General features: G+C 49.2%; 1 protein-coding gene across 24 annotated transcripts in view; it reads left to right on the forward strand.

The window, feature by feature from the left end:
• Nucleotides 1–12214, forward strand: part of SRPK2 (SRSF protein kinase 2) — a 393623-nt gene that overhangs the window by 230227 nt on the left and 151182 nt on the right. For all 24 annotated transcript variants that reach the window (XR_009610358.2, XR_009610356.1, XM_060633812.3 and 21 more), the window contains 3 exons: nt 459–941; nt 7131–7231; nt 7350–7457. Coding sequence is in view for 22 of the 24 variants with exons in the window: in XM_060633812.3 (XP_060489795.1) it covers nt 459–941; nt 7131–7231; nt 7350–7457 (692 nt within the window). In the remaining 2 variants the exon portion in view is untranslated. The remainder of the gene's footprint in view (nt 1–458; nt 942–7130; nt 7232–7349; nt 7458–12214) is intronic.

The raw sequence follows: 12214 nt of genomic DNA on the forward strand, positions 1-12214 counted from the left end.
ATTAAGCACATTCAGGGGTGCCTGGCTGGCTCGGTCGGCAGGGCATGTGACTCTTTTTTTTTTTTTTTTTTTTTAATGTTTTATCTATTTTTCGGGGAAAGACGGAGTGTGAGTGGGGAAGGGGCAGAGAGAGGGAGACACAGAATCCAAAGCAGGCTCCAGGCTCTGTGCTATTAGCACAGAGCCTGACGTGGGGCTTGAACTCATGAACCGTGAGATCATGACCTGAGCCGAAGTCAGACGCTCAACCAACTGAGCCACCCAGGTGCCCAGAGCATGCGACTCTTGATCCTCAGGGTCACAAGTTTGAGCCCCACGGTGGGTGTAGAGCTTACTCAACGGGGGAACAAAAACCTAAACACGTTCAAAATTATCTCTTGTTGGAGGAAGTATGTACCTAGTGCCACTGTGTTGAGAAGAGTAACATGTTCTGATTCTCAACCCATCAACTTTTTAAGGTGAGGCTGAGGACCAGGAAGAGAAAGAAGACACTGAGAAAGAAAACACTGAGAAAGATGGAGATGATGTGGAACCAGAACTGACGAGCACAGACCCTGCGTGGATAGAGTCCCCCAGAACCAACGGCCATATTGAGAATGGCCCGTTCTTACTGGAGCAGCAGCTGGATGATGAAGATGATGATGAAGAAGATTGTCCCAATCCTGAGGAATATAACCTTGATGAGCCAAATGCAGAAAGTGATTACACATATAGCAGCTCCTATGAACAATTCAATGGTGAATTGCCAAATGGACGACATAAAATTCCCGAGTCACAGTTTCCAGAGTTTTCCACATCCTTGTTCTCTGGGCCCCTAGAACCTGTGGCTTGTGGTTCTGCACTTTCCGAGGGATCCCCGCTTACCGAGCCTGAGGAAACCAGTCCATCCCATGACAGAAGCCGGACGGTTTCAGCCTCCAGCACTGGAGATTTGCCAAAAAGTAAGTGTCCCTCCGCACCAAGTGTGTCCTTTCAGTGGCCCGAGTATCCGAGCCTTGACAAATGCTGTGAAGGGAATGGGCCAGAGGTGGGCATGTCATGTATGTATGAATTCCCCATTGTCGCTTTATTCCTTTTGTCCTCCTGAATAAGTAATGTGATTTAAATCGTCTTCTGTCCCAGCAGGGCTTTCTCTGGCTCTCTGACTATCAGGTTCCATTTCTGAGCTTTTCTTGTTCTTTCTGTGTTTAGTTAGTGACATCTGCATTTGTAGAAACCTTCCATATCCAGCAGCTTACACCTGTGGCTTTTACAGAATATATAGTTTAATATTTTTACTTCCATCTGACAGTGTTGCTTTTGGTTTTTGTTTTGTCTTGTTTCTATTCAAGGGAAACACATACCTCCTCTTAGTCTGTGTTAAGGAAGAAGTCTCTGATTTTATTCTGATAGTTGTTTCTGGTTGTAGGACTCAGCTCTTGAAATGTCAAAGCCAATTTAAAGCAAGTGGCATGGAATTTTATGTGATGACTTATATCAAGTATTTTGAGAGTGAGTGCCCCACAGCCTGTCTCTGCCTGTGACCTGCTCAGGGACTCCAGTAAGCAAACCCGGGGCATCACTCATGGTTTCCATTCTAGCCCGTGGAGGAGCAGCTCAGAATCCTCCTCTGCTCCCTCTGCTGGCAAGAGTGTTTAACACACGATGAGTCCGTTGATGACCCAGCCCTGCAAGTAGCCCTCGGAGTCCCCTCAAGTAGCTCTAACTAATCACCTGAAGGATGTGGGTTCTATTTCGTGCTTTCTTTATCTTACTTGGGTAAACATACTCTGTTCCTTTTTACTTTTACCCCGATCAAGGACTCTTTGAAGGTGCTTATAAGATGCCTTCACATGCAAGGTAGGTTCGCATAGGGAAAACTCACCTGTGTCTGTCTCCTTCACGCTACTTCTGTCACCTTTGGTGACCAAATGTGTGTGTAGGGGGTTTTCCCTGCCCCAGAAGCTTCTCTGACACCAGCTGCGTGTCCTGCGATTTAACTCATTTCTGACACTCTCTGGAGACAGAACCAGATCCTACAGGTTAAGGGCTCAATCCCACCAGACACCCCCGCCCCCCTTCATACACCAGTGGCAAGTCCACATTGTCACCTGTGCTTCTGACCCATCAGCCATGAATCGGGGGTTCCCACGACCCCCCCCTCAGGTTCATTTAATTTGTTCCAGCAGCTCACAGAACATAGGAAACTCGTTTTCTGTCTGGATCACTGGTTTATTATAAATGGATAGAGAACTCCGGAGCGGCCAGATAGAGAAGATGCTTCCAGAAGGCGGGCTTTGGTACTCCTCCCTGGCATGCCGCCTGCCCCACAGTCTCTCGCACGTGCCTTCACATCGCGCGCTCATGGGTTCCTTTGCTCTTAATTACTGCTTTGGGTTATGTCTTGTAATCATTCACAGCTTCTTGTTTCCTGATGCTGGAATTGTCCTCAGTTTGGTCCACATGAGCCTCTTCGAATGGTCTCTTCTGTCCTTTTATCACAATCCCATTGCTCTTTGCTGCTTCCTCTCTTTCTGGAACCATGTCCCGAGTTCATACCTTCCCTGCCCCAGGCTGGAGTCAACCATGTCTTCTGGTAGTTTCTGTTATTAGTGTTTGTTTACCTTTTATCATGTATGTAATGTAGGAACAGAGATATGTGACATTGATGAATAGGTGTCTACTGAGATGAACGTTCAGACACTTTTTATTGAAGGAGTAAACCATGAAAAGGTTTTGCAGTCGTTAAGTATAGCGTAGCTATTTCCCGGTTTATTTTCAAGACCTGACGAAGAGCGTCTGTGTGTAAATGGCATGTTCGCTCTTCTGTACCTTTGCGTCTGCCTTTCTTCCTGCTGGGAGTGTCTCTTCCCCTTTCTCCACTGCCCATTCTCTCGGTCAACTTTTATTCTTTTGCCGGCTGGTACAAATGCTAACCCTGCATCGCTTCCCACGCGGTCCTGTTCCCTTCCCCCCTTTACCTACCGGTCATGCTTTACTTAACTGCATGCTCACTGTTTCCATCATCTTTTCCTCGCCATGATGTAAAATCATTGGGAGCGCTGTGTGCTTTTATCCTTGTATCCTTTGCATCCAACTCAGTGCTGTGATAAACATTTATTGAGTAACAAGCGATCAAATCAGTGATAATCTGGGTATTTTTCCTTCTCCACTTACCTTTGTGCCACCTGTCTCCATTCACCATCAAAACTGTATTCATTCCCAGCACCAGTTCTCTTGTACGAACATCTCACATTGGGGAGAAATAGCAGGTCTATTTTTCACTTTGACCCAAGTCTCTCACCAAGCAGACCTTTTCAGTATTGTGAAATTCTAGGTACGCAGCAGGGTCAGGATCTCCTTACCCACTCATTTGTTTGGAGGCACTCAGTTTTGGTTTCCAGCTTGGTCGTTTGGTAATGGTGGGCTGCCTCCTGGACGGGAGGGGTTCATTTCCTGCGTGGAAGGAGTGGGGCCCAGAGGCTCGTAGTTGGCCATCTACCACTGCATGAACACGAGGCAAGAGAAACAAGCCATGTTTGGAGCTGGTGTAGATCCTTGTCATTAGACCAGGGCACACACGTTAGGAGAAGGAAAAGTCAGGCCAGAAGAACTCACCCTCCAGGCTGAAGGATGCAGACTATTCCCTGGAGTGACTGGGGAGCCACTAAAGGCTGAGGAGGCAGGATTCCTCTGGGATTATTAGCTTTGGAGCCATAGCATGTATCTTGGCCCGTCCCATCTGGTCTTGCTGGCTTTACCTGCAAGGTACTCACTGCCACTTGGTGGGGACCCAGATCACTGCCAGACCTTGCACCAGCTGCTGTAATATGGGCCCCGTGCTGCCCTCGCTGTGACTCTTTCTGCCTAGCCTGTCCTCCTTAGGGCACACCCTGTCCTCTTCCCTCCCTTTCCCTCCAGAAGGACCTGCAGTGCATTTCCCTTCAGAATAACAGTGCGGGGCGTCACTCTAAAGCCTGCAAGCTCTCTGCAGGCCATTTCCTGGCAGCTCTCTCTCTGGCCTTGTCTCTCCCCCCGCACCCCCCCGCCCCTTGCTGATTCTCCCTCTTTGCACTTTGCATTTGCACTTGCTGTCTCCTCTGCTGAGGGCCCCTCTCTCTCCACGCCTCCCTTAGTTCAGGCCTCTCCTCAGAGTCACCTTCTGAGAAAAGACCTCCCCTGAACACCCTCATCATTGTCCGCCTCCTTTCTTTGCTTTGTTTTTCTTCTTTGCATTTAGAGCCACCTGACATGGTGTGTGACTCCTTCATTTTTACTTTATTATCCATATTCCCCATCTCCCCACCCCACCCCCCAGTGCATGAGTTTCCTAACTTGGGGTGTGGAGGGGGGACCCTGCATGCCTTGTTCATGCTGGTCCCAGTGCCGAGACAGCACACAGAAGGGACTCTGTAAATACTCGGTGAATGAACGGGCCAGGCTCAGGTATTAGATCTCCCGGGGCCTGGTGTTGAATCTCTGGGTGCAGAGAAGGTATTCGTGTGTTTATTGGAGGGACGCCTCAAACCATAGAGAGTCTGCACTAGCCTAGCACAGTGCCTTGCACGTAAGTGATGATGGCGGTCTCGTCCCTTGGAGGCACCACCCACAGCTATCTTACTAGTTTCTAGGATAGCTTCACATGGAATGAGTAGTGTCGCTCAGACCCCGGGCCACCGGAGACGAGTTAAGAGCCCCGTCCTTCATGAAGTGACGTATCCCCACTTTTCATTCCCTCGTTGGAAGAGGCAGAGCATTAGGAAGAGCCGTGAGAGGTGACCACAATAATGACTCAGCGAGCCGAGATGATTTGAGTCCCAGGCAAAGCAGAGTTGGTGTTAGTCCCTGGCAAGTGCCTGTTGTTTAAATGGGCTGTTTTGAGGGTTGCGGTCAGGTAATTATCACACTGAGTAAAGGAAGTCGGATATACCAAGTAGATTGTCTTTTACCTCGTTTGTGTTCCTGTACAGTTCAAGTTCTGAGATGAACTCCCTGGTATCATTTGGGATGCGCTGTGAGCGGGGTCACCGTTTACAGACCTGAACCAGGAGGGTAACAGCCTGTCACCAAAGAGACCTTGTTTAGTGATCAAGAATGAGGGGTGTTAAATACAAAGAAACCGTATTGAACATGTGTGATGATGCGTCTTTTCAGGCCAGATCTCCTCTGGCTTCATTGATTCGTGCAGCTCCCGGGGAATGTCTTTAGGACACTGGTGGCACTTCCAGATGCCTCCCTACACTCGCACCCTCAGGCACTGGGCACCACTTACTCTCAGTCAGAACTGGAGGCTTACCCTCTTCTTCCTTAGACCTTTGATCTCAAGTGTTTGGCCTCCCCTCCCCCTCTGCCTGCTCTCTGCTGGTGGAGCTTTGATTCTGGCCAGAGGCAGCCCCAGCCTGGGGCGGGGAGTGTAGTCTGGCTGGTCCCAGCACCGGTGGAGCCCCCCGCTCTCCCAGGCCACTGGGTTGGCTGGTCAGTTTGGAGGGGGTGTGTGGCGTGGCCCCTTCCGCTTCTTTCTTGAGCACTGAGCCTCATGGAGTTAGGTCACTTTCCAGAGTCTCACAACTTTGTTGGTATTGAAACGTCCACTTGAATCCGGTTCTGTAAACCTCGAATTCCATTTTCTTGCCTGCTGAGTCTCCTTGATTGAGTGACGTGAGGGATTCATCTGGCCGTTTCTGGTGCTGCCTGTCTGTCCACTGGGTCAGTGTTTTTGTTTCTCCTGAAGCTCTGTTTCTTCCCATCCTTCAATCACTGTATCCAGTTTGCCTCCTCGTGTGGGTCTCTGTGCTTCTTTCCGTCTCGTCGTTTCCGAGTTCCTGTCTTTGTTCTGCCAGCTCAGACTGCCTTTGGCAAAGTCCACAGTGGATCGGCATCCTTAAAAAGAGGAATGTGGTCATAGGGCAGATGGCAAAAAGGGGACATGTGAGGCTGGCCCACCCACATTAACCCACAAGCCGGAGGAGTGGGGCTTGGGGGCTAAGATGTTGGCCAGAGCTCTCTCTGCATCCTCTGGCCCCTCCTGGGGAGTTCTGTAGGTGCCCCCGCTCCTGGGAGGGATGCCCAGAAATCAGAGCCCCCTGAGCACTGTGGCTCCACGGTGTGGGTGTACCCAAAAGGAGGTTTGGTTTGTTTTAGCAGTGCCCAGCTCTGAGCGGATGAAAGGGTATTTGATGTTCTGCATTGAGTGGACTTTTCTGTTTAGTCTGTAAATACCATCTCAGAATTACTTCTCCATTAGTAAGAACCATGGTTACATCTCATCCCTTCCAGAAATTGGAGCTTATAAGTCATTTTAAGGTTTGAGGAAGATGCTCAGTCACTTCAGGATTTCCTGTCTGGGTCTCTCCAAGTTAGTTTTCTTTGTCACTTGCCCCCTGGTTAACCCTGCCCAATATGGGCATGATGTAGGCTTGTCCATAAAGCTCTTCTGGCCCCAGGAACCCTGAGAAGTGTAGCCCTGTGTCCACTGTTGAGATTCTCTCGGGGTCACTGGGCTTAAGAGTGGCCTGAGTATTTGATAAGTTTGGGAGGGACCTCAGCGGTTTGCCCTGTGGCCCAGGTGGCCTCAGGAGACCTCTGTTGTGGAGCGTTACTTGTCCAAAGCTAAACCCAAACTGATTAGTCCTGGCCTGTAATCTGTCTTTGTTAACCAGCCATCATCTAACCTTTGAGGTCTCTGTGCTCAGCCCAAGCAGGAGAGGTAGGAGATGTGGCTACCAGGTGAAGTGTGTGTCACCTAGAAAGGGATTGGCCATCTGGGAACATGTTGTCTCTACTTCATGTAGTAACACACCAAGATAGATGTGGTTCTCTATGGGCTCTGATGCGATGAGCAGCTGGAAAGATGCAGAAGGGAGCAGAGTAGGGTCATCCTAGAGGTGGCAGAATCAGCAATATAAGGAGAAAGGGCAAGGCGGAGCCGGTGAGGTCTCTGGGCAGCCCAGTGTGCTCTCTCTTGTGAAATATCTTCCGGGGATGGAGACCAAGAATTTCAAATTCTGTTGAGTTCAACTTGCAGGGCTCCAGGCCTAAATGATCCTCCCATCACTTTCCTAGAAAAGGAGACTGTGCCCGGCAGACACTGTGTGCACAGACGCAAGCCACCCCTCCCAAGTACTAACTGTCTCGCTGTTTGCTCATGCCAGCAAAAACCCGGGCGGCCGACTTGTTGGTGAACCCCCTGGATCCACGGAACGCAGATAAAATTAGAGTTAAAATTGCCGACCTGGGAAATGCTTGTTGGGTGGTAAGTAAAGTTTTCTTTCTAGAGCGTTTTGGTCATGATCATGGATTAGAAGACGCTTTTTTTTTTCCTTTTTGCATGTCTTTTTTCCTCCGTACTAATACAGTGTGTTCCCTTCCAGCATAAACACTTCACAGAAGACATCCAGACGCGTCAGTATAGATCCATAGAGGTTTTAATAGGGGCAGGTTACAGCACACCTGCTGACATTTGGAGCACAGCATGCATGGTAAGAACGGCCTTGGCCATTTCCTTCCACGTAAAGGCCCATCCCGCAGCGCTTATCATGGGACAGTCTCACCAGTACGTGTGGTCTGAGTTTTCCCGACTGCGGAGTACGTCTGCTGTGGGATGAGTGAGGGCAAGGTTGCTGTCTTGAGCGCCTTGAGAGTTGGAAGAATTCTTCTCAGACGTGTTCTAGGGTTTAGCCTGCTTTGGTCTTGGGACAGACGACCTCTACTCAAGGCCCTCTTCGGCCCACCACCCCTAGGAATCACAGCCTCCTCTGCGGTGGCAAAATGGCTTCAAGTAATTCTGTCTGGTTTCTGAAAGATTGTGGGCTGTACCCTTCCCTCGTGCCGTGGAGGAGGATGAGACAGCGGCGTCTTCAGGAAAGATTGTCTGAGGTCGAAAGGCGGGAGCCCTTCTCAGTGACCTCTGACAGACCTTCTATCCTTACTGACAAGGAAAGGATTTCCCCACACACCAGTGTTTAATCTCTCCTCCTTTATATATAAGGCCAAATCTCGAGAATATTCTGGCTTGTTGTTGTGGGCTGTCCACTGATTTCTGAGACATCAGCCGCCGCCCATAGTCCCTTTGATGGAGTCTGTTCCCATAGAGAAGACGGAGATGTTTTTTCTCGGGGTCTCAGGACGCCTCTCCCCACTGTGCGTCATACTGGTTTGGGCTGCATCGCGGGTTTACTTGTGTCTGGACCCTCCCCTGGCCCTCACCAGCGCATCATTTTCTCACTTGCTGCTGACCTGTGAATTGATGAGCACCAGTGGGCCCTCTGGCCCTCTTCCATAAGCCGATTTCAGTTTCTCTTTCTTGGCCCTGTTTCCTAGCCAGTTCAGCACTTTCCTCTAAGTGGGTTGTGCTTTGTGGTCACGTGCTGGAAGGGTGTGTGTGTATGTGTGTGTGTGTGTGTGTGTGTGTGTGTGTGTGTGTGTGTATGGAAAAGGGGGTGCTATTTCATGTTTTTCTTATTCCACCCCCCCACCCCCCAAATTCTCTGATATATTTAAAATGAAAGACTGTGTGTGTAAAGCTTGGCACTTTTCTTCTCACTAAAAAGAGCAACAGGCAATATATGTAATTGTCTGTTATTCAAAGATTAACAATTCTTCTGAGTTTGCTGTATCATATGTCCCCTGGTGCTACAGCAAGAAGCATGGTGCTGGACAATATGGAAAAATAGTAGTTGTTTGTGTAAAATTATCAAGATCTGAGGCAACAGATGTGGCCAAACAGATTGGAAACATCGTGCCTTTCTGGTCCCACGTTGCTCTGACAAATAATACCAGATAATTTTTAAAATTAAGTTTTTCAGTGAGTATCAAAAACTTCAGTCTTTGCTGTGTGAGACATGGAAAAGAACAGTTGAAAAGATTGGTGGGCATGTGATGGCTGCTTTGAATTTGGAGGCTGCTGTGCAGAGAGGAGTGAGGTCCAGAGGGCAGGAGGGGGCGGAGGGCCCGGACACGGTGGGAAGCAGAGGTTAGGTCAGTAGGAAGGGAGCACTTTCAAAAATTGGAGCTTCGGGGGAGAAATGTTCCATTCCAGGATGTGGTGAGGTCAGGCCTTACTTGTCCCCAGCAACACAGGAGGGGCCCTGAATTAGACTCCAAGAGCTCTTTCAACTCTGAAATCCTGTGCTTCTAATTTGGGGTGTTAAATTTTGGTGATATAACCGGAAAAATAGGACAAGATCACAGAGACAGGAGAATAATGGTGGAGCTCAGTGCGATTTTATACCAGGTTGTCTGTCTTGCCTTCCATTAGATTAGGACTCGCCCCTCCACACAGTCTTCACACCCTGGCCACTCCTGCTGCTGTGCACAGTGCTAGAGACCATCTCCTTTCTCCTGCCTCCTGCTCCCCTCAGAGGAAGCATAAGCTCCCTCGTTGCCTCAAAGGCCACTTACAGGTTGTTGTTGTTTTAATGAGTCAGATGTTGGAAGCGTGATTGTTCTGGATGGGGGGCAAGCCGTCGTTCCCCACCCCCACCTCCCATCCCTGAAGGCCAAGGCTGAGAGGTCCCCTTCTGTTCTTCTCAGACAACCTGGTAAACACGAGGCGGTGTTTCTCCACTCCTGTCCTTTTGTCGAAGTTTAGAAACATAATATTATATTAAATTCATAATTCCAGTCTATACTAAAGCTCTAGTTGTTCTTGGTGGTGAGGCCTGGAGTCCTTTGATGGCATAAATGGCATGAAGACTTGCAGAGGCCCTACTGGGGTCACGAGCTCCTGCGTGTCAGCTGGTGTCTTTGCTCTCATCGTGGAGGAGGGCTCTTAGAGCCGGAGGAAAGCACCAGAATGAGGCAGAGAAACTGAGATATGTGTCCCATTGAACCTCTTTTCCTTTTCTTGAGTCTTGGGGCCCCTCCCAACGTAAGTGTATGTAATCTAAAAATTCTGCGTGGGCCGAGGCATCGATTGCTGTGCACTTGTGTGTCACAGGCCCAGAGCAGGTAACGTCTACAGGCTCCGCGATAAGCCATAGTCAGTGCCCTAGAAATAAGAAAAGGCAGACTGGCAAAGTTCACTTGTTCAGCACTTGTCCCATCACAGAAAGAATAGGTGACCTTATTTATTCAGAATCGGGTACTTGGTGTGGGGGGGAGGGCATTTCAAGAAAGAGGTGTCTGGTCTCCCCAGGACCTGAGAACAGAGTTTGCTCCAGGGGAACGTCTCCCAAGGGGGTCTGGTCAAGTACAGACGAAGGAATCCAAGATTCCCAAGCATGAAAAATCCCAAGTATTAAAACAGTAACAATAGAGATTATATCAGGAGTAACCTACGGAGTTGAAGGTGGTAATCTTTAACCGGCGTGAAGGCAGGTCATGAAGCATGAGGGCCCACATTTCCATCGGAATTTCTGCATCAGCTCTGTCACATGTGGCCTTCCTGTTAAGGAAGTCTTGTCACTCCCCAGAGAACTGGGACCAGATGACATACACATGAGCCCCCATCTTCCCTCACATCTTCCTTTTCTGTTTTTTTTTTTTTTTTTAATTTTTAATTTTTTAATTTTTTTTTTTTTTAACGTTTATTCATTTTTGAGACAGAGAGAGACAGAGCATGAACGGGGGAGGGGCAGAGAGAGGGAGACACAGAATCGGAAGCAGGCTCCAGGCTCTGAGCCATCAGCCCAGAGCCCGATGCGGGGCTTGAACTCACGGACTGCGAGATCGTGACCTGAGCTGAAGTCGGACGCTTAACCGACTGAGCCACCCAGGCGCCCCTTCCTTTTCTGTTTTAAACCATTTCTGTGTAGGCTTCTTTGACTTGAGTGTTTCATTGGAAACACGTGGGTGCTAATCGAAACAGTCGTCTTTCAAAGAACACTCAGTTGACCTACCTTAGTGTTAGGCTGTAAGAAATAAATTCAACCTGATTGAAATGTGTTTGAGAATGTGTGAGGAGAGAGAGTTCTCAGGGGAGGGTTAAGGAGTAGCCGTGGCCCTCTCCATGGAGCATCCGCAGTGGCTTCTTCTCCATTAGGGTTTCACCCTTTCCTCATGGCTTGTAGGCTGCTTAGTTGTATGTATGTATATATACATACATACACATATATGTATGTATATATGTGTATATATGTTAGTTGTGTCCTGGGCGGGGAAGACCCTTCTGACTGTTCAATTTTCCCCTTGGATTTGTGGCCAGATGTGAGGTTGGATAGAGAGGAGAGGCCCCCCGTAAGGACTTTCCCTGGCCCTGCTGCGCCTGCCTGACCAGCTTACTCGGTGCTGGGATGGGCTGGGATGGGCATGTCCGTGTCCTGCGGGATCCTGAGTTCATGCACCAATGCTCTCATGGGGCAGCTGACAGCCACCTTGTCACCCCACTGCCCTCCTTTCTTTAAATAAACAAACAAACAAACAAACAAAATGGTGAAGAGATGTGGTCCTGGCCTGAGTGCGTCCACCTTCGGTTTGTTAAAGACAGTGCTAGGAGACCCCCTCCTGACCCACTCTGGTCATGAACAGAAGGAGGAAATGGGTGGGTGCGGTGATGGTTCATCGGGTGGGGTTCATCAGAGGAGGGCCCTGATCCGCAGGCATCTGTGACAGAGGTCCAGGCCCCTGAGCACCTTTCAGAACCACAAGATCCAATACAAAATAGAAGTAAGTATAGAAAAACCAAAAATAGGATTTAGCCTTTTCCTTTAAAAAACAAAAAAAAAATTTTTTTAAACGTGGTATTCCATCGGCAGAGCAATAGCAGTTGCCATCTTTCTATAACATTAGCAAATTAAACCCATGGTCCTGAGCTTTTTTTTGTTCTTTTTTTTTAGAACAAGGGGAGAAGAGTGTGTGGCAGAAATGGAAACAAAGGGCATGCTGGGGGTAGTGGTAGCCCTAGAGGCAGGCCAGCCCTCCTTGCCCTCCTCACCTGGCTCCTCCGGGCCCAGGGCTCAGAGCCTTCTGTTTGGCTCGAGGTTTTCCTTTGCTTGAGTCAGAAGTGGCAGAATTGATGAGATGCTGAAAATAGCTCCTGGTTACCAAGGCACGAGGGTCTTTGCTTCAAGAGAGCGGCAGTGCCCGCTTTCCAGGGACCCGATGAGCCTGCGTGGGGGAGGGCAGGCCTGAGTCCTGGTCCCACCATCCAGAGCTGGAACACGTTCCCCTCCCCCCGGGCCTGCACACAGCTGCTTGTCGCTGTGCTTCTCACAAAATGAGAAGAGGACATAGCCTTTACATCCTCCAGTAAAGGGAATGTAGGAAAATTTCTGAAGCTTCTTTGAACTTTTAGGAA

The sequence above is a fragment of the Panthera onca genome, chromosome A2, assembly GCF_046562875.1.
Source record: "Panthera onca isolate mPanOnc1 chromosome A2, mPanOnc1 haplotype 2, whole genome shotgun sequence".
Lineage (NCBI taxonomy): Eukaryota > Metazoa > Chordata > Mammalia > Carnivora > Felidae > Panthera > Panthera onca.